We start from the raw sequence: 22,127 nt of genomic DNA on the forward strand, positions 1-22,127 counted from the left end.
ATCTTCGGTTTGTTTAATACCTTGATGATACTGTCACCTGGCTTATTCCTTATCACATCCTCTGCTTACTTAACTCTCCCTTGACCTGTCACCTCTATTGCTGGAGTCCTGCTGACACTATCACTTCCTCTGTTTAACTCCTTGTGGACTTGACTACCTGCTCCACTAACTCAGTCTTTGTTGATGTTCCCACTTCCTCTGTTTATGTAGCTCCATGTGGACACAATCACTTCCCCTGTTTCCTTAGTTCCTTCAAGTCTATAAAGTTAAGCGTGGTGAGGCATGTGGCCTGCAGGTCAGAGCCTTTCCTCCTTTCTGGCTTCCCCATCACATATGTCTCATGACCTCAACACAGATGGGTCAGAGAGGGTAAGCAAGGCCCATGAGGCCACACAGCACAGCAGAGCATAGCACAGGCATATGCCAGGCCCTTGTGGCTGCAAATGGTCCATGGGGTTTCTGAGACGCTGGCACTGTGGGAGCCACCCTAAATTGCCCTCTGTCGTCTCTCTGCAGTCCTTGGATAGCTGGGGCACTTCCGAAGATGCTGACGCTCCTTCCAAGCGACACTCAACCTCTGACCTCTCAGACGCAACCTTCAGCGACATCAGGAGAGAAGGCTGGTTGTATTATAAGCAGGTCCTCACCAAGAAGGGGAAGGTAAGATGGCTGGAGGAATGAGCTGGAGGTGGATGGAAGCTGGCCCAGCAGAACTCCCAGCTTTTCCTACGCCCACCCTCTGGAGCCGAGGAGAGCCAGCTGAGGCTGCAGCATGAGGGGTAGAGGTTAGATGCTAGGAAGAACTTCCTGGGGGTCCTAAAGAACTCATGAAAAAGAGTTAACCAGAGAGGTGGTCTTTGCTGTGGGGTGGATCTGATCAAGTTGTGCTTGGAATTCTGACAGAACCATCCCATGGTTGATCCTTGGTTGGCAGATCACCCCCAAAATGGCCACTGGGGCTCATGGAAAATGAGAGAGCAAGGCCAGGGTGATTCTTTTAGGGGAGCTGAAGCCCCAAAAGAAAGCAGAGGTGAGCCTTTTCAAGGCCAGCAAAGGTTTTAGTCTTCATCCTAAGGGCAACTAAAAGCCCCTGGGGCCTCTTCCACTGGGCTTCCTGGGGGGTGAATTAAGAGAGGGCCAGAGGGAGGCAAGAAGACCAGTTCAGGGCCGCCACAGAGATCCAGGTGAGAGATGAAGGGGGCTTGGGCCTGGGGCCGGGAGATAAGCAGGATCCCAAGGGGAGAAGGCGGGGCCCCTGGGTCCATGGAGTACAATCCCAGGTTCCAGGCAGCAGAAGAGGGAGGAGGAGGCCGCCCGACTGCTGTCACCCGAGCAGCCCAGGCAAAGCGGAGCAGAGCGGTTAGCATGAACCTGGGTTTGGCTCCTGACCGTGCCACGAGTTCCTGGGGAAGCTTGTTTGGCTCACCTACCAGTTTCCTCGTATGTAAATGGAGCAAATAATAATCAGTAGCTCATGCGCCTTTGCTGAGGATTAAATGAGATGATCTAAGCAAAAAGAGCTTACCCAGTGCCTGTTCCCCGGGAGCAGCTATTCTGCTTATTGCTATTATTTGCTATTGTTTTTCCACCCTGCCTTCTAGGGCTCTTGTACCTGAAAAGAACATAAGCTTTGAAGTCAGACAGACTTGGAATTCCTGCCCAGCCACTTATCAAGCATAAGGCTTCGGGCAACCCCCTTAACGTCTGAGCCTCACTTTTCTGATCTGTAAGATGGGGACAGTCTTATTCTACTCCAAGGGCCAGTGTGAGGGTGAAGTGAGAAGTGTAGTCCAGGCAGGACCGGCACTCATCTGCGCCCTCGTCCAGCCCGCCCTGCTCCAATTCTGCGTTGAGGTTCCGGGGATTCAGTGGTGAGGGAGCCAGGCCAGTCCTGCCCTGCTGGGGTTCCTGCTGGGCAGAGAAAGCATTTGTTGCTTACCAGTTACCAGTGCTTGACTGCTGTGATGGGGGAGTTCAGGGCAGCGGCATATAGTAGCATATGACCCTGACCTCAGCAGGGTGGGAGGGGGTGTCTGGAAGGCTGTGAAGGGTGTGTGGGAGTCCACAAAGCAGGGAGGTGGGGGTGTGGTCTGACAGGGGAGATGCCCTCCTGCACAGCTAGGAGAAGGGTGGCAGGGGGTGCTGGGCAGCTGGGAGCCAGGGCAGGAGATGGAAGCCGGGTGGGGAGTCGGGCGCCTGGGCGTGGGCGCATCGCTCAGGGTGAGCCTTTGCAGGCATTTGAAGGGTGGGGGGTGGGAGGTGTGAGCCCAGGAGGCAAGTGTTGCATCTGTGACAGGAGGAGACAAGGCCATTGCTGCTGTCCAGGTGAGCGAGGGGAGTGGGACCAAGGGGAGGGGACAACTTAGAGAGATTCAGGGGTAAGGAAAGCCTGGGCGGGCTGAGGGCTGGGAGGTGAGGGAGGATGGAGGAGGTTCCTGGGGTCCCAGCTTGGGCTGTGGGGTCAGTGAGTGGTGGGACCCTTCCCGGAGCCACAGGGCACCGGAGAGGCAGGTTTGGAGAGAGGAAGCCAAGAGGTTCCTTTGGGGCCTATGGAGTCCGAGGGCCCTGGCGCATACTTCTGTGGAGGTGTCCTGGCAACAGAGGCTCTGAGGGTGTCGCATTGGGAGGGAGGTCCACCTGGGGAGGGCATTTGTCCATCAGAGAGGACACAAGCACCTGCAGCCATGGGCGCGGGAACACTGAGGGAGAAAGCAAGAGACGGCCGGGCCTCGGGGGGAAGTGGGGGATGGAGACCAAGGAGGAGGAGCCAGGTGTGGACAAAGACTTCCAGCCCAAGGCTTGAGCCCTTCGGAGGGCCTGGTGACAACTGCTGACTTCTGCCTGCCACATAGCCTGCCCTCGCCTCTGGGTGGCCTCTGGCAGCCCAGCCGCAGTGTTTCCTGGGCAGGGAGAGGACCTGGCCCCTTCCTGCTCACTGGCCGGTTCTGAAGGAGAGGGCTTTCCACTCCCATCTGGTCTCTCGGTCTGTCCAGGGTCCTGATCGCCAGCCAGATGTTGTCTGCGTCAGCAAGTCCAGCCTCTCCTCGCCCCCAGCTCCCAGTCTCTTTTGGAGACCACTGACTGTCAGGCAGAGGAGGGGGTGGGTGGGTATGACCCGTCTCTGCAGCCACAGACCCAGCATTTGAGCTGGATGCGACTTGGAGACCAGCTGGCTCACCTCTCGTTTTTTCCAGTAGGGCATACTGATGCTAGGGGAGGGGGCCTGACTTATCCAAGGTCACCTAGCTGGTTCAGTCTCAAAGGGGCACCCTTGTCACCACCTCACTCTGACACTAAACTTCTCCTGGAGGGCCCTACTGTCTCCTGCTCTGAACGTCCCTGCCTGGGTCCAGCAGGTATGTGACGATGGGCAGCGTTCATGGCCGGATGTGGCTGTGTTCACCTGCCAGCCATGAAGTCTCCTCATCTGGTTTGCTCTGAAGATAGAAGCTTGGGCTGGGTGTGGAGTCGTAGGTGGGCTGTGAGCCAGAGGAAAGGAGCCCTTGCTCTGATGGGGGAGATGGAACCCCCGCCTGCAGGGTGTTCCGAGGCCGATTAATTCAGTTATTCAGTAAATATTGATGAGCACTTACCCTGTGCCAGCATGGCTCTAGGCCCTGGAGTATGGAGGTGAGAGGGCAGACGAGCTCCCTGCGCCAGGAGCTTTCCCTATACTGGAGAAAGCCACCCACAGCCAGTAACCTGAGACTGCAGTGGGCACTCAGGGAATATGAACAGGGTGATGTGATTGCCTTTAAGTTGGAGGAAGCGGGGAGCTGCCGTTAGGGGAAAAATGCTTAGAGGCGGCCTCGCTGAGGAGGTGATGTTGATGACCTTGAGCTCAGACCTTAAGGGCGAGAAGGAAGCAGCCACGTGAAGAAGCAAGAGAAGGGGCTCTGCGCAGAAGGAATAGCACGTGCAAAGGCCCCGGGAAAGGAAAGGCTTGGCTTGTTCACTGGAAAACCACCCTGTGTCTCGACATCGTGAGACAGAAAGAGGGATGGGTTAGGAGAGGCAGGGACCAGATCACAATAGAGCTTAGATATGATTCCAAGGGCGATGGGAAGCCATGAGAGGGCACTAAGCAGGGGAGAGACAGGACTTCGTTTACATTTTCAAATGGTCACTGCAGCTGCTGCGTGGAGAATAGGTTGCAGGAAGGAGAGTGGAGCCTGGGAAGGTTCGTGCAGTGGTCCTGGCAAGAGGTGTTGATGGTGTGGGCAAGGTGGTGGCAGGAAAGATGGAGACAGGTGATATTTTGGAAGCAGAACAGTTGTGATTTCCTGACGGGTTGGATGTCAAGGGTGAAGAACGAGGAGGAGTCAAGGGCAACTCCCAAGTTTCTGGGCAACTGGGTAGACTTACTGAGCTGGAAAAGATGGAGGTGGGGGTGGAGAACAGGTCTGATGGGGAAAATCAAGGGCCCCATAGTGAGCAAGCAGCACCTGCAGTGCCCGTGGGACATGCAAATGGAGACACTGAGCAGACAGTTGGAGGTACCGGAGTGTGGCTCCGGGGAGATGCTGGGCCAGGGGTACATCTGGGCATCACCATCAGCAGACAGACAAGATTGAAAGCCATGGGTGTGGATGGCGTCATGGGGGAGGCATGCAGGAGGAGGAGGGCCGAGGACAAAGTTCTGGAGCTCCCCTTCCTTTAGGGAAGGCACTGTCAGCCTCAGCACTGTTGACATTTTGGACCAGATGATTCTTTGCTGTGGGGCTGTCCTGGGCATCCGACATGTTTAGCAGCATCCTTGGCCTCTACCCACTAGATGCCATAGCATTTCCCCAGGTGCGACAACTGAAAATGTCTTCAGACAAAGTCCCCTGGCGGCTCTTCGCCCTGGTTGAGAACCGCTGGTGTAGAGGATGTTGGGTAGAGGGGACCAGAGAAGGAGCCAGCGGAGTTAGGAGGAAAACCATGAACCGTAGGGTCCTGGGTGCCAAGAGAGAGTTTGGAGAGGGAAGAAGTGACCGCTAGCTGGGTCATATGCCACCAAGAGGCTAAGCAAAGGACTGAGAAGTGCCCAGACGCTGCCACTGGCTTTGGCAACATGGCGGCTGGGTGACCTGGTGAGCAGCTTCCCAGGAAAGGGATACTGAGTGGAGTCTTGAGTGCGAGGCAAAGAAGCGGGGAGAGTAAGTGTGGTTGACAACTTTTGACTAGCTTTGCCCGGAGCGAAGCAGTATGTGGACCAGGAATGGCTTAGGAGGATTTTATGTAAGGTGGGTCATGTTTGGTGGGGGGCCCGATTGCCCTCTGGAGCCCCCTGCTGGTTCTCTGGGGCATTGCCAACGGCAGAGGAGCGTTAAAGAGAAGGTTGGGGACCCTCTGCGGGGACTGAGAACGATGGGTACGGGTGTCCAAGCCGGTGAGGGGCTGAGAGACTTGGGGGACTGTGGGCAGGAGGCTGCCCCAGGTGCCGGCGGGAGTGGAGCAGGGGGCTCCCGGCGGCCAGTGGGGTGGGGTCCCCACTGCTGTCCACTGTCTGCAGCGCCTAGGGCCCCCCTTGGGCTCTGGGGGCGGGGAGGAGGGCAGGCCTGGCCTCTCACCCCCTCCCCCTCCCCTCTCTCCCCCTCCCCCCGTGTCTCCCTGCAGAAAGCGGGCGGCGGCCTGCGCCAGTGGAAGCGGGTGTACGCCGCGCTGCGGGCGCGCTCGCTCTCGCTGAGCAAGGAGCGGCGGGAGCCCGGGCCGGCGGCGGCGGGGGCGGCGGCGGCCGTCGCAGGTGAGGACGAGGCGGCGCCCGTCTGCATCGGCTCCTGCCTGGTGGACATCTCCTACAGCGAGACCAAGAGGAGGCACGTGTTCCGGCTGACCACCGCTGACTTCTGTGAATATCTCTTTCAGGCTGAGGACCGGGATGACATGCTGGGCTGGATCAGAGCGATCCGAGAGAACAGCAGGGCCGAGGGCGAGGTGAGGGCCCCGCCCGGCCCCAGCCGGGCCAGGGAGGGCAGGGCAGGCCCCGGGCGCCTCTCACCTGCCTGCGGGATCCTTCCTTCACCGCTCTGAGCCTCAGTCCCCTCCTGCATAAAATGGGCTGACGGGAGTACACACCTTGCAACTGTGCCCTCCAGGGGTTTGGTGTGAAGAGACGATGCTTGGGGCAGTGGCTCACAGAGGACCTGGCGTCTTTGGTGTTCCATGACTGGCAGGAACAATAATAGCTGTAGGAATGACAGTAATTATTATCATCATCGTTATGACTGCCTTGGGCAGGCTCTGGCACACAGAGGTCAGCTCCCGGCCAACCTCAGCCTCTTGCTGGAGGTTTGGGAGGTGGGGGTCTCCTATGGAATTATTACAGAAAGGGGTGCCCCCGGGCCAAAACTGTGGCTGGCCCCTCTGACAGGGCTGGCCTGTCTGCAGGGGCACAAACACATTGACCTTGGGAGGAGGCCAAGAGGATTGGCCTTTGGCAGCAGGCAGCAGGGGCTGAGCCAAGGGCTTTGGCAGGGACTCCAGGAGCATTTTTAAATGGCGCCCCCTCCTGGGCAGCTGCAGCTGCACAGTAGGAGCCTGGGCTGGGCTTTCTGCCTCCGCCCACCCCCTCCACCAGGTGCCTCTGCACACCTGCACAGAGTTATGTGGGGGTCCTGGGCTTGGCGGCTTGTCTCTGCCAAGAGGATGGTGTGGCTTGGGCCCTGGTCCAGACGTGCAACTGCTCTGGCCACAGGTAGAGGGGTGCTAGGGCACGCTGAGGACACCATCTCACTGAACCAGGCTCTGCCTCCCCAGGACATTGTCGTTCCTCACTGCAAGGAGGAAAGCACGAGAAATTTGGGGCCTTTTTCTGGGGGGACTGGCTGGGCTGTCCCCGACAGGCACTATCTGAGGGTCCCAAGTCACCTTCATTATTGCAATAGCTGCCCCTCATGGGGCACCTCATCTGTGCCTTGCCAGGACTCTGATGAGTGCTACGTGCATAATTCCGCACCCTGACCCTGAGGTTGCCATGTTGTCTCCCCATGTTACTGCTGAGGAGACTGAGGCTCAGAGAGGCTAAGGGATTACCCAAGGTCACATAGCTGGTGAGGGTGTGCTCGGGAGTCCAGCCCTGGTCTTTCTCGCTCCAGGGTCTGTACCCATCAGCTGGCAGGTGGAGGAGAGGGGAGGCGAGGCCGAGGCAGGGGCCAGGGAGAAGCCTTGGGTGGGCTGACCATGGGCACTGATGGGGTCTGCTTTCTCTTCCCCCTCCTCCAGGACCCCGGCTGTGCCAACCAAGCTCTGATCAGCAAGAAGCTTAATGATTATCGCAAAGTGAGGTGAGGCCCAGCCCTCATGGAGCAGTCCTGGCCACGGGGTGGGAGACACCTTGGGCAGAGGTCGTCCTCCTGGCCCACCTTCAGACCTGAGGGTGGCCCCAGAATTGCCCTCTGCTGGGGGCAGGGAGGGTGGCAGGGGCATTGAGGCCTCCAGTCCCCAGAAGGGCATGGAGGGGATGCAGGGGAGGTCCGAAGAGGTGGGAGGCCAGGGCAGGTGGCATGCTGGGTCACCCCAGTGAAGACCTCTCCCCTCTTCCCTCACAGCCATAGCTCTGGGCCCAAAGCTGATTCCTCCCCCAAAGGCTCTCGTGGCCTGGGGGGCCTCAAGTCTGAGTTCCTCAAACAGAGTACGGCACGTGGCCTCAGGACTCAGGACCAGCCTGCAGGGAGCAAGGGTAGGAAGGTGGCTGCTAAGGGGGTGGTGTGCACCCACGCGTGGGGAGGGGGGGTCAGCCTGTGGGTCTGCATGGGAGTGGAGGGCCTGTGTGTGTGTGTCAGGCGATGTGTGTGCCTGTAGGTGTGTGCCACAGTTATCCTCGTGTGTCTGCCCACGTGTGCATGCCTGTGAGGGTCCCGGGGCCCTCAGGGTCTCAGGGCTGGAAGGGCCCGGAGCCTGATTTCCCTCCATGACATCCCAGCTGTGTGGTCCTCCAGTCTCTCCTTGTGTCCCTTCAGGATCAGGAGCCTCATCCTGTCTGCAGGTGGCCTTTTCCATCTTCACACACTTTTGGCCATTAGAAAGTTCTTCCTTCGGTTGTACCAGAATCTATGGCTCCCACCTTGTTGTTTCAGCCATACAGAAGTCCTTATATCACTCTGAGGCCTCTCTCCTCCAGGCTAGACACCCTCATCTCTTCGGCCTTCTCTGCTGGGATATTATAATTTGCCATCAGCCCTCAGCACCCCGGTTGCTTCTCTGACGGAGTCCCCATACGTCCAGTGTGTGAATGTGGTGTGTGAGCGTGTGTGACCTAGTGTGGTGGCTGGCCCTCCCCGGGCCCCCAGCTCACCCTGCCTCTCTCTGCCCTCCCCAACCCCAGATGATGGTGTCTCCACCCCCAGAACCCCCTGGGGCATCAACATCATCAAGAAGAACAAGAAGGCAGCCCCCAGGGCATTTGGGGTCCGACTGGAGGAGTGCCAGCCAGCCACAGAGAACCAGGTGGGTTCCCTCCGTGCTCCAGAGCCAGCAGGGAAGTGGGGAGACTGAGGCACAGAGGGTCAGAGCTGCAAGGGACTTTGGAACCGGCTCTCCACCGCGTGTTACAGACACAGCTGGGGAAGCAGCCCTGCGAGGGAGCAGCAGAGTTGAGACAGAGCCCACAATCCCTGACTCCCAGCTGGTGCTCCTTCTTAGATCATGGCGAGGCTTTGGTGCGATTTCTGCTTCCAGACCGGAGACAGTGAGAGCCTTAGTAACCACCAGAACCCCTGGGGTTCTGGCCTTGCACTGCCCCCAGCTTGTTCTCCCTACCTCTGGCCCACTGGTGGAGAATGCTGTTCTTTTTTTCTTTTATTGATCTGTAGTTGCTGTATAATATTATATAGGTTACAGGTGTACAATGTAGTGATTCACAGTTTTTAAAGGTTATACTCCATTTATAGTTATTATAAAATATTGGCTATATTCCCTGTGTTGTACAGTATATCCTTGTAGCTTATTTTCTGCCTAATAGTTTGTACCTCTTAATTCCCTAGCCCTATGCTTCCCCTCCCCTCTTTCCTCTCCCCACTGATAACCACTAGTTTGTTCTCTATATCTGTGAGTCTGCTTCTTTTTTGTTATATTCACTAGTTTGTTTTATTTTTTAGATTCCACATATAAATGATATCATACAGTATTTGTCTTTTTCTCTCTGACTTATTTCAAGTAGCATAATGCCCTCCAAGTCCATCCATGTTGCTGCAAATGGCAAAATTTCATTCTTTTTTATGACTGAGTAGTATTCCATTGTGTATATATATAGATATATATAGATATCTATATACATCACATCTCCTTTATCCATTCATCTTTGATGGACATTTAGTTTGCTTCCATATCTTGGCAATTGTAAATAATATTGCTGTGAACACTGGGGTGCATGTATCTTTTCGAATTAGTGTTTTTGTTTTTTTTGGATATATACCGAGGAGTGGAATTGCTGGGTCATATGGTAGCTCTATTTTTAGTTTTTTTGAGAAACCTCCATACTGTTTTCCACAGTGGCTGCACCAATTTACATTCCCACCAACAGTGTACGAGGGTTCCCTTTTCTCCACATCCTCGCCAACATTTGTTATTTGTGGTCTTTTTGATGACAGCCATTCTGACAGGTGTGAACTGGTATCTCATTGTGGTTTTGATTTGCATTTCCCTCATGACTGGCGATGTTGAGCATCTTTTCATGTGCCTCTTGGCCATCTGCATTTCCTCTTTGGAAAAATGTCTATTCAGTTCTTCTGCCCATTTTTTTAATCGGGTCTTTGTATTTTTTTTTTTTTTTGGCCATGTCTCGCGGCTTGTGGGATCTTAGTTCCCTGACCAGGGATCGAACCTGGCCCCCAGCAGTGAAGTGCAGAGTCCTAACCACTGGACCGCCAGGGAATTCCCAGGTCATTTGTATTTTTGATGTTGAGTTGTATGAGCTGTTTATGTATGTTGGCTATTAACCCCTTATTAGTCGGTCATATCATTTGCAAGTATTTTCTCCCAGAGAATGCTGTTCTTACTCTTCCTAACACCCCTGCCCTGCTGTGTCCCCAGCGTGTCCCCCTGATCGTGGCTGCATGCTGTCGCATTGTGGAGGCACGGGGGCTGGAGTCCACGGGCATTTACCGGGTGCCAGGCAACAACGCAGTGGTGTCCAGCCTGCAGGAGCAGCTCAACCGTGGCCCCGGGGACATCAACCTGCAGGATGAGGTGAGTGCGACTGGGGGGTGTCGGTCTATGGAAGGGGGGCCAATGTGGTGGTGTCTGTTGTGTTCATTGTACCCTGTGGTGTGCCTGGCACTGGGTCAGGGCCCCAAGGTGGGCAAGACGCAACTTGCCTTTGCAGGCCAGCCATGGGGAAGGGCATCACCCCAGCTGCAGCCATGGCCTGAGAGCCCGGAGACAGAGGCTGGCAGGTGACAGTTTTTTGGGCCTTGAGGATGAATAGAGTCCATGAAAAGCCAGCGAAAGCCAGGAAAGGGCACTCCAGGCAGAGGGAACAGCCTGGGGAAAGGCGTGGGCCCCTAAGGTTTGCCGGCAGTCACCATGCCTTCTCTGTCAAGGGCCAGGTAGCAAGTATTCCAGACTTTGGTTACCACATGGTCTGTTGCAAACACTCCTCTTCCTTATCCTCTTCCTTCTCTTCCTTCTTTTTCTTCACAATCTTTTAAAGATGCAAAACCCATTCTTAGCTCAAGGGCCACACAAAAACAGGTCGTTGGCTGGATTTGACCTACAGGCCGAGGTTTGCAGACACCTGGTTAGAAGGGGAGTATATGGTGTTTGCTGGAGTGGCCAGCAACGTGGGCGGCTGATCAGATGAGACAAGAGCAGCTCGTGAAGGGATCTGACAACTACACAAGAGTTTGCAGCAGGTTATAGTAACTATAAATGGAATATAACCTTTAAAAATTGTGAATCACTATGCTGTACCCCTGAAACTTATACTGTACATCAACTAGACCTCAATTTAAAAAAAAGATGTGTTTAGAGGAGGAAAAAAAATTACATACCGGGGCTCTGGTTCCAGTTAAGATAGAGCAAGCACACTCTGTCCAATCTTTCCTACTGATTACTTCTAAAAATTCTGGACAGAATATAGAAAGTAACTATCAAATAACTCTGAAAAGTGGATAACAGCAGACCAAGGAGGTAGAGTGCAGCATTCCAAAGAAGATCTAGGCCGTCTAATGCAGACTCCTGAAATGTCTGTCCTGTCTAAAAATGTTTCCGTACTTTCACTACAACTCGTCATTTCTGCTATAGAGAGAAATGTTAATATCTCTAAACAGTGTTCACAATCCTCTTTTGGAGAATTCTGGATTCCTCCAGAATTCTGCTGTAACCATCATCTCCTCTTTCTCTTGTGCTGTGAACTGAATCGTGTCCTCCCAAAATTTATACGTTGAAGCCCTAACTCCCAAGATGAGTGTATTTGGAGATAGGGCCGATTAGGAGGTAATTAAGGTTAAATGAAGTCATAAAGTCAGGGCCCTGGTACGATAGGATTAGTGTCCTTGTGAAAGGAGACACCAGAGAGCTCCCTGCCTCACCTGCTCCATCTTGTAAGGACACAGCAAGAAGGTGACTGCCTGCAAACCAGGAAGGGAGCCCTCATCAAAAACTGAATGGGCCGGCACCTTGTTCTTAGATTTCCCAGCCTCCAGAGTTGTGAGAAAAGAAATTTCTGTTGTTTAAGCAAAAAAAAAAAAAAAAAGAGTTTGCAGCAGGTTATATGTCAGTTATATCTCAGTAAAACTGGGGAAAATATCCAAATAAATATTTCAATTAAAAAAAAGAGTTTGCAGCAGGGCCAATGTTTCCCAGAACTCTAAGGTTCCCCAGAGGTGCTGTGGGAGGCCAGGACCCCCCATCCTTACTTGAACTAGAGTAACCTGCTTTGCTCTGTCTGCTTTTTTATGTTGGTTTTTTTCATATTGGGTTTTCACGTATCATTTCACTTGACAAAAAGCGCTCTGCTGGAAAAGATGTTTTGCAAAACCATGGATCTGGACAGTGAAGTCCCATGAGTCAACAGTACTCTGAAGCTGTATGTGAAAATGTAAGATAGTCTTCCTGTCCTTGGGAAGGAGCTAGGGAGACAAGATGAGTACGTGTGAAATAGTGGACAAGAGAAAAAGCTGGTTCTCATCAAGGACCAGATTGTTTGATGAGGAAGGAGAGGATGCTGGGGACTGGAGCAGGTGTTTGAATCTTTGAAGGATGAATAGGAAGGGGCAGGTGAATAGGAAGGCAGTCCAGGCAGCGGGTGATGGCATTTTCCAAAATCCCAGAGAAGGGTCTGAGTGTCAGGACAGAATGGACCCACCTCCTGGGCTTGGCAGTGGAGAGGGTGAGGCCCAGGGCAGGGGACAGAGGGCTTTTGATGGCTTCACTAAAGCCTTTGACCTTGAGCCAATGGACAATAGGGAGCCTTTGATGGTTCTTCAGCTGGGGAGGCATAAATGAGAGTAGGGTTTGAGAAAGTAGTGCTTTAGCTTATGCCTAATGGACACGAACGAGGGAGGCCCAGAGCAGGGCATCTAGGGAAGAAATTACCGATATTGTGGGAGGGGTCAGGAGGTCTTGGTGGTCCCAGGAGGAGGGGGTAAGGAGGATGGGAGCAGCTCTAGGAGTTGGCTGCATGAGAGGGAGGAAGGAGGGGTAGGAAAAAGCCAAAAGTTTGAGCTGCAGACTGGTGGTATCTGTCCCTGGCAGACCTGGGGAGTAGGGCAGGAGAGGGAGGATGTGTCAGGTAGGGACCACATTGGACTTGGAGTGGTGGTAGGTCACCCACATGGGAGTGATGCATAATCATGCACTAGACCGAGGGTGAATCGCGGAGTGGGCGTGGGGTCACGCTGGGGCACAGAGGTGAGACGACGGAGGGAGCTGCCGTCTGGGGAGAGGGTGGGCATGGGGACTGCAAGGGCCAGGCTCTGAGTGGGACAGAAGGAGAGGGCAGCTCAGGTGAGGCTGGGGATGGGGGGGCAGATGCTTAGGCATAGGAGGGGTCAAGAGGGACAGGGCAATTCTGGGATCTAATGTACAGCATGGTGACTATAATTAAATATTGTATACCTGAAATTTGCTAAGCTATTAGACCTTAAGTATTCCCACCACAAAATAAAAGGTAACTATGTGAGGTGATAAATGTTTTAATCTGCTTGATTGTGTGAATCATTACACAGTGTATAGATTTATCAAATCAATCACATTGTATATCTTAAATATATACAATTTTTATCTGTTAATTATACCTCAATAAAGGTGGAGTAAGTAACAACAACAAAACAACAACAAAAACAGCATTATCACCAGCCATAATTTGTTTGTGAAATTCATCTTTTATTGAAAAATCTAGAGTTCATATATTTTTTATTGCTCTTTTTATTTCATGGTATAGATATTCCACAAATAATTTATGTATTCTTTAGTAGTTAAGCATTTCAGTTGTTTCCAGTCTTTAGCCTTGACACATTTTTCTCCAATGGGGGGAAAGAAAAATAGAAGGACAGGGCAAGGCCTTGGGTTTGGCAGCTGGGAGATGAGAAGAGCCCACACATCAGGGCCAGGAGGCAGTGGAGGGAGGTGGGCAGGAGCCCACACTGGGTGTGCACATTAGCTGGGCCTCATCCAGGGAGAAGAGGGACCAGGGTGGGGCCGTGCCATGTGTGTTGGGTGTGTGATTTTGTCTCAGACATCAGTTTGTGTCATTTGTCATGGGGAGTGCTAGAAGTTAAGCGTTCCCATTGAGCCTATGTGATGGTTTGGCATTAAGCTGTGGACCCATGGTAATGAGTGTGTATATTGTTGAGTTGTGTGTCTTTGTTGGGGGTATTCTGTTGCTTTCTGGACATGAGTTATTCTGAGCAGTTCCTTTCGAGTTATCCTTGACTTTGTGCAGGCTGACGGTGCCCCCTGGTGGACAGGAGAGACACTGACCCGGCCATTCTTTATTCATTCTTGTATTCAACAACCATTTATTTAGATCAGAGTTTCTCAACCTTGACCCTTTGGGCGGAATAATTCTTTTTTGTGGGAGGTTATCCTGTGCACTGGAGGAAGTTTAGAAGTATCCCTGGCCTCTGTCCACTAGATGCCGGTGGCACCCCCCGCTTGTGAAAACCAAACGGTTCCACACGCTGCTAAACGTCCCTGGGGGGCTGGGTCGCCCTGGTTGAGAATTCATGATTTAGACCATTTAAGTGCCAGGTTAATAGGGCTGGCTAGGGGACTTCCCTGGTGGCGCAGTGGTTAAGAATCCACCTGCCAGTGCAGGGGACACGGGCTCGAGCCCTGGTCCGGGAAGATCCCACATGTCGCGGAGCAACTAAGCCCGTGCGCCACAACTACGGAGCCTGCGCTCTAGAGCCCGCGAGCCACAACTACTGAGCCCGAGTGCCACAACTACTGAAGCCCACGCGCCTAAAGCCCGTGCTCTGCAATAAGAGAAGCCACCCAATGAGAAGCCCGCGAACCACAACGAAGAGTAGCCCCTGCTCGCCGCAACTAGAGAAAGCCCGGTCACAACAACAAAGACTTAAGGCAGCCAAAAATAAAAATAAATAAATAAATAAATAAAAATAGGGCTGGCTAGGTGATAGGAACGCAGTGAGAATAAAACAGACAGGATCCCTGCCCCTCATGTGGCTTACAGATCCACCAGGGAAACAGGCAGGAACAAGGAAACTAATGCATACAGTAACGATCAACTGCGGTAAGTGCCACAGGAGAAAAAAACGTCAGGGCTGTGCTACAGATGGTGATGGCGGCTGTGCTGCGATGGTCAAGTCAGGGGAGGCCTCTCCCAAGATGTTTAGATTCGGGAGGAGCCAGTCATGTGAAGGGCAGGGGGAGACAAGTTCTAGTGGAGGGAACCAGCCAGTGCAAAGGGCCCGAGACAGGAAGCCACCAGGCATGAACGTGAGCTGTGTCATGGATGAGGAGAGGGGTCCGAGGATGTCTCCCCTAAGTGGGGGGGCGCTGGGAAGCAGGAGTTGGCACCAGCAGGCCTAATGGAGGTCCAGTGGGCAGGCTCGTGTGGGGATGGGTTTTGCTCACCTCTGTCCCCCACAGTGCCTGCACCAGGGAAGGGACCTGCTCCTTTCTCTGCGTGGATGAATGTCCGAGCCCACTGGGCTGGCTGGAGCAGGGGGGTGCTGGGGCCAGGTGGTGGAGGGGCTAGGACCTAGCTGGGGACTCTGTCCTACTGTGATAAGTCTTCTTAGCCCAGACAGCCCTGGTCTGGGGAGAGCTGGCTATGAGTGGATCCCAGGGAGGGCCCAAGCCGGGCCGGACTGGGCTCTAGGGCTGGACCGGCATGGAGGTGTGGGCACCTGGGCGGGGCCTGGCTGGCTCTGAACCTGGGGGCGTGCGGGTTTGGGCACCTGGGCAGGGCCCTAGCCGTGGCCTGACGTCATTGCCCGCTCCGCAGCGCTGGCAAGACCTCAACGTGATCAGCAGCCTGCTCAAGTCCTTCTTCCGAAAGCTACCTGAGCCTCTTTTCACCGATGGTGAGTAGGGGGTGGAGGTGGAGCATGGGAGGAGGATGGGAGGATGGGAGGGTACCTGTCTATGCTGCATCCTGACCACTTTTTAAACTGGGTGTGTTGGTTTTACTTTTGGGGTTTTTGTTTTAATACAAAAGAAACACACGCTTGTAAAAAACTTAGTACAGATACGAAATCAAGTAAACGCAAGGGCCCCTGTCATCCTCCCATTCCCTGTCCGCAGAGGTTATCCTAACACTTTCTGAGCATTTACTATGTGCCAGGCACTACTCCCTACAACTCCATGAGGTAGTACTATTATTTCCACTCTGTAGATGAGGAAACTACGGCACAGAGAGGTTAAGTGACTTGCCCAAGGTCACAGAGGTTGTAAGTGTCAGAGCCAGGGTTCAGCCCCAGGCATCTGGCTCCAGAGCCCAGCGCTTGACCATTTGCTGAGCTGCTTATTAACAGTGCATTGCATTTCCTTCCAGACTCTCTTACACGTGTGACAAAGATATACACGCATATGTAGGGCTTGAAGTTGGGCGGGTTCAGTGGCGCACTGGTAAATGTTTCACATCTGGCTCTCAAGGGAAAAAAGCCATGATGTGTAGCATTTTCCAGTTTCCATGGTATAAATACTCCCACCACGGCTTATTTCAAGCTCCCGATTTGCTATCACCAACATGAAAGACAAACACAACTGGTTGTCAGGAGCCCATGCGAGCGAGCGGCTCCAGCACACCACTGCTTGAGTTCTTAACAGAAGGAGGCTTATAATTTTGAGATTCATTCGTGTCAGTACAAAGAGCTCTACCTCATTCTTCTTTAAACCAACCACATAGTTTTTCATAGCCTGAATAGACTATAATTTGTCTAATCACTCCCCTACTGCTGGGTATTTAGGTTGTCTTCGCAGTTTTGCTCTTTCGAAACGTGTTACAGTGACTTTCCTTGACTACGTTCCTGCACACCTGGGCCAGTGTCCTGGAGGTGGATTCGTAGACATTGAATTGCTGGGTTAAAGTCCTGGAAAACATTTTGAAAGCCAAAGTCAAGTTGTATTATGGGGAGGCGGCCCTAGTTCACACTCTCAGTAGCAGCGTAAGAGATTTTGCTTCCCTACATCCCCATCGGCACTGGATGTTATTAATATTTTAAACTTTTGCTGATTGGAGAGAGAACACAGCATCTCACTATTGTTACCATTTTCATTTCTGTCGTTACTAAGAGATTAACTATCTTTTCATTAGTTTATTGGCCTGTACCGTTTCCTCTGTAGCTGCTCATTCAGACTATGTGCCCATTTTGCTACTGGGTTCTTGGTCTTTTTTCCTATTGATTTGTAGGAGATGAGCTCTTTGTACATTATGGATATTAACCCTTTATTAGTTTTTGTAAATATTTGCTCTTGGTCTGCCATTGCCTTTTAACTTTTCAGTATAGAATTTGAAAACAGTTATTTTATGTGTAGTCAAGCTGTTAACCGTTAATGGAGTCTATCTCATGTTTAAGAATGCCTTATGATTATAAAAGTATTTTCTTATTTTTCCCCAATTTTTAATAACTTTTGTTTTCGGCTCTGTCATGCAATTGAATTTGTTCGTGTATTATGTGAGCTAGAAATGGATTTATTTTCCCAACAAGATAACTGACTTGAAGTGCTGCCTTTATCTGTCCTGATCCTTCATCACCTGCCTTAGCTGTGCTATCTTTTTAGTATATTTCAGTACCTAACAGGGCAAATCCTCCCTCATCATTCTTCCATTCTTTAAAAAACATCCCATTTTCTAAAGTTCCCCATGGACTTTTTCTGAAGGGAGTTGGGGGAACGCTGACACAGGGGGAGCGGTATTTGGAGGCTGAAAGACCCCTCCCTCTTTCTAGGTAACCTTCTCTTTTCTCTTCCAACCTTGTGGTGTCCTTGTCCTGGAGTCTGGGGCAGGGACCCCTTTTCCAGGATCAGTAGGCAGCTGAGGTCTTATTTCTTCCCAAACGAACACACCTGGCCTATCCCAGGTCAGGTGCGCACCTGAGGGCAGCTGTGGTGGGTTTGGTCACGTGAACACAAGGCCACAGGGTCCCTCCCAAAACTGGAACAGCCTCGGCACAAAACGCTGACCTCCCGGCAGGGCCTCGTCAGCCTGGAGGCCCACCTCTCTAAAGAGTTCTCACTGTGTTCTAGACAAATACAATGACTTCATCGAGGCCAATCGCATTGAAGACTCGAGGGAGCGGATGCAGACTCTGCGGAAGCTGGTAAGGAGGGGGGTGCTGTTAGGCAAAGGGCAGACTGGACGGTGCGAGCACCACTGCCCCAGGCACCCGAGCCCTGTGCCACCACTTCCCTCTGTGACCTCAGCAAGCCCTTCTCCCCTCACGGCCTCAGTTTCTCCATCTATACGAGGGGGGCAGTTACAGGGTGGATTCCAGACCCCCTGAGATATGGCATCGGAGCCCCTTTGGGGTATGGTGGGGAGGCGGAGGTCATCACAGCCTGGTCCCATGCCCCTTCTTTCTCCCACCCAGATCCGGGATCTCCCAGGACATTACTATGAAACACTCAAATTCCTCGTGAGCCATCTGAAGACCATAGCTGACCACTCGGAGAAAAACAAGGTGGGTGGAGGCCCTGCTGTGAAGTGTGGGGGAGGGAAGCCTACCGGGGTCTCCTCCGCATATTCTTTTTTTTTTTTTTTTTTTTTATAAATTTATTTATTTTTGGTTGTGTTGGGTCTTTGTTGCTGCGCGCGGGCTTTCTCTAGTTGCATCGAGCGGGGGCTACTCTTTGTTGTGGTGTGCGGGCTTCTCCTTGAAGTGGCTTCTCTTGTAGCGGAGCACGGGCTCTAGGTGTGCAGACTTCAGTAGTTGTGGCACGTGGGCTCAGTAGTTGTGGCACACGGGCTTAGTTGCTCTGCGGCGTGTGGGATCTTCCCAGACCAGGGCTTGAACCCGTGTCCCCTGCACTGGCAGGCAGATTCTTAACCCCTGCGCTGCCAGGGAAGTCCCTCCTCAGCACATTCTAAGCTCCTCCAGGTTAGATAATCTCAAGCCCCTCTGGCCACGCCCTCCTCCTTAAGGGTTGTTCTGTCCCCACCCCTTCCCTGCATACTGGCCAGTGCTTCTCCCCGGAGAGCCATCTGCTGAATTTCTGAGGGTCTTCCAGAGGCAGAGAGCCTCAGACCCCTGGGTCTGATGGAGGTCTATCCTCTGATCTAGCTCAGATCCCTTGTGTTGCCTTTTCCTAAGCAAACCCCTTATATCTTCTGATTCTGCGGTGGAGGGGTGGGGGAAATGAGGGGAGGTATAGGATTTTTCCCGGTCCTAAAACACCCTTGGAACTGCCATTGGGTCCTCACTCTGGCTTCTCCCACTGCTAGCAAGCATAGTGTGGGTGTGCAGGTGGGGAACTGCCCGTGAGTGCCGGGCCTGGGGTGAGTGGGGCTGAAAGCTGGCCTGTTCTCTACTTACCAGGCACCTTCATGCCCGGCAAGGAGGCATCCGGCCCCTAAGCCAGGGTCAGCTCAGGATGGGGTCGGGCTGGGGGCCTGAGGGCCCAGAGTGAGGGAGGCCTGGGGGGCTGGGAGTCAGAGCTCACGGGGGTGTTGACGCTGACCCGCTTCCCTCCCCTGCCCAGATGGAGCCCCGGAACCTGGCCCTAGTCTTCGGGCCAACGCTGGTGAGGACGTCCGAGGACAACATGGCGGACATGGTGACCCACATGCCTGACCGCTACAAGATTGTAGAGACGCTGATCCAGCACGTAAGCAGCTGCCCTGGCCCAAGTCCCCCTGGGCCCCTGGCTCCCGCTTGCCTGGGTGGATGTGCTCAGGGAAGGATGAGGCAGCTGAGTAAAATGCTGCTGAGATGGTGGATGCCCTTCAGAAGCAGTAGGCTGCGTTTTAAGGCCGGACGGGAACGGGTCCTGAATCCCTGTCCTTCCGGGATACTGCATCCCCAGCAGGGGAATCAGGAGGCCCTGAGCTTCCAAGATGCATGTGAGGGTCGGAGGGAGGAGGAAGGTCAGGGAAAGGTGCTGCCGGGTTGGAGGGCAGAAGGGGTGAAAGAAGGGATGCCTTCAGACGGTGGCCCCCAGGAGAGGTGTCCTGGCAGAAACGTGGCAGACAGGTGCAGAGATAGGGACAGAGCTCTCCCTGCAGGCCCACTGAGACTTCAGGGAGAAAATAGTGATGCCCGGGATAGGGGGAGGCGGATGTCACAGGGCGGATGATGGGCTGGGGCAGGATCCTGGCTGCAAGTTCAGTGTGTCTTGGGCTGGTCACCTTTCTCTCACGGCTGCCTGGAGGCCCCAAGAGCCTGGTGTTTCTAAGGATTCATATTGTTATCTACCACGGGATGAGAACCCAGAGTGGCCAGCAGAGGGCGCAGGAGACCTTGGTTTTCCAGAGCCAGACCCAGGGCAGCACCACCCACTCTGGGGCCCTCAGGGATGTTTTTATGAATCATAAATTTTTCCATTTCCAGATCTTGGTGTGGCCTGTGGTCTAGTCCACAAAGAATGGAACCAGAACCCTCCTGCCAGGAGAAATAAGATTGGCAGCTGGTCAAGGGAAGGGAAACCTCAGCCTCCCCCACCTCATAGACACTTTAGGGAAGGGAAACCAGGTCATGTTACTCCCATTTTACAGATGAGGAAACTGGGGGACTCAGAGAGGCAAAGTGATTTGCTCAAGGTCACACAGCTAATAAGTAGCAGCCCCAGGATTTTAAGCCGGGACTGTCTGACCAAAGCCTGTGCTTTACTCCCCGGCCAACTGGGAGGTCTGACTCCTGGGAGCTTTGGAGTGAGGGAGATTGGTCAGAGTTAGCCAAGTGAGGCCATGGGTAGACTTTGGTCATGCTGGCTGGCCTTGTCTGCTTGTTTCCTTCCTTCACCACGTGTCAGGGCTCTGAGCCATAGGAGGGTATGTCGAGGCCTGTTCTCACTCTAACATTGGGACCCCCAGCCCGGAGGCCCACTCCAGAGCTGTCAGGGAGGCCAGGGCTGGTGAGCAATGTCAGGGATGCTGATGTGGCCTTGGTCTGGGGAAGCTTATCTCTCTTGGAAAAGTTCAGCTCCCCAAACCAACAGGGAGCCATCGGGGTCCCCATGAGTGAATGCTTTGGGGGGGGCAGTGGGGAAGAGAGGCTCCTAGTGAAGTCCCAGGAAGCCCAAGGCCTGGGGTCAGCTGGGATGTCAGGAACAGCAGTCTCCAGGGAGAAGGAAGGCCCAAAGTATGTCCACTTACCCTCCCCTAGGGTCCCGGGGGAAGTCCCCAGCCAATGGCAGCTCCTCCTCTGGGCAGGGTCGGGGGATATGGAGCACATCAGTCTCCTTCATAGGTGTAATCCCAGCACCAAGCCTAGAGCCTGGCACATGGCGAACACTCAGTGTTTGTTGAATGAATGAATTGCTGTTGAGGTTATGCCAGTCTGGGCTTTCCCACTGAGGGATTCCTTCCTGGGAACTAACTGAGCGTGCAACCCTCCATTCTCTGCCCGCTTGGCATTAGAACATAATCAGCCCCGGACTATTGTCGAGGGAGTGAGCTACCCCCTCAATTCACATTGAGCCCACTGAGCCCGCCCACCTAAGAGGCTCTGTAGCCAGGGATCAGTGTAGTCACGAGCTCAGGCAGGCTGGGACTTGTGACAGAGACTGCTCTGGCTCTGGCTCTGAGCCCCTGGTCAGTCAGTGGACGGTTGGAGTTCATGGGTGACATGACCTCCTGCTGGGAGTTTCAGCTGCAACCATCACCTGGCCTCCCTGCCTAGGACTCCTGGTTTCTGTGGAACTCTTGGACAGCAGAGCTGGAAGGGGCCTTAAGGCAGCAGACCTGACCTTGCATTGTACAGAGGGTGGAAACTGAGGCATAAAGAGGAGCAGTGACTTGCCCGGGGTCACACAGCAAGATAATGGCAGAGTGGAGATGAGCAAACCCGGGTATTCAGCTGCCCATCAGCAAGTCAGCAGCCAGCTCATACTCATGTTTACTTAGTCAGTTGGAAGCCAAACAAAGACCATGCCAAGGCATTTGTTCATTTATTCACTCGGCACACGTGGTGATTCCTACTATGTGTGCCCTGGGATTTCTCAGCCTGGCACTAGTGACCTTTGGGGCCAGATCATTCTTCTTTGTTGGGGGCTGTCCTGTGGCTTATAGCATGTTTAGCGGCATCTCTTGGCCAGATACCAGGAGCCTCCCTCCACTTGTGACAACTGAAAATGTCTCTGGACATTGCCAAATGCCCCCTCGGGGGGCAGAGTCGCCCCAGTTGAGAAGCACTGGTGTAGAGGTCCAGGGCACTGCCTCTTGAGCCAGCCTGCCCAAGGTTGAACCCTGGCTGTGCTCCTTATATGCTGTGGGACCCTGGACAATACTTATTCTTTTTGTGCCTCCATTTCCTCCCCTGTAAAGTGGAGATAACAATAGTACTTACCTCACGATGTTATTGTGAGGGTTGCACGAGTTGTTATCTGTAAGGCACTTAAAATGGTGCCTGGCAGGTAGTGTTATATAAGAGTTAGCTATTGGAATTCCTTGGCGGTCCAGTGGTTAGGACTCCACACTCTCACTGCCAGGGGCCCAGGTTCGATCCCTGGTCAGGGAACTAAGATTCCACAAGCTTTACGGCATGCCAAACCACCCCCCCCCAAAAAAAAAAGTTAAC

At 53.4% G+C, this 22,127-nt stretch overlaps 1 protein-coding gene across 5 annotated transcripts in view; it reads left to right on the forward strand.

Moving 5' to 3' along the window:
• Positions 1-22,127, forward strand: part of ARHGAP23 (Rho GTPase activating protein 23) — an 82,267-nt gene that overhangs the window by 45,880 nt on the left and 14,260 nt on the right. For all 5 annotated transcript variants that reach the window (XM_036836687.1, XM_036836686.1, XM_036836689.1 and 2 more), the window contains 10 exons: positions 517-660; positions 5,602-5,919; positions 7,207-7,268; positions 7,533-7,663; positions 8,309-8,430; positions 10,015-10,170; positions 15,398-15,476; positions 17,641-17,714; positions 17,985-18,074; positions 19,093-19,218. In XM_036836687.1, the coding sequence (XP_036692582.1) occupies positions 517-660; positions 5,602-5,919; positions 7,207-7,268; positions 7,533-7,663; positions 8,309-8,430; positions 10,015-10,170; positions 15,398-15,476; positions 17,641-17,714; positions 17,985-18,074; positions 19,093-19,218 (1,302 nt within the window). The remainder of the gene's footprint in view (positions 1-516; positions 661-5,601; positions 5,920-7,206; positions 7,269-7,532; positions 7,664-8,308; positions 8,431-10,014; positions 10,171-15,397; positions 15,477-17,640; positions 17,715-17,984; positions 18,075-19,092; positions 19,219-22,127) is intronic.

This window comes from Balaenoptera musculus, chromosome 20 (genome assembly GCF_009873245.2).
Source record: "Balaenoptera musculus isolate JJ_BM4_2016_0621 chromosome 20, mBalMus1.pri.v3, whole genome shotgun sequence".
Taxonomy (NCBI): domain Eukaryota; kingdom Metazoa; phylum Chordata; class Mammalia; order Artiodactyla; family Balaenopteridae; genus Balaenoptera; species Balaenoptera musculus.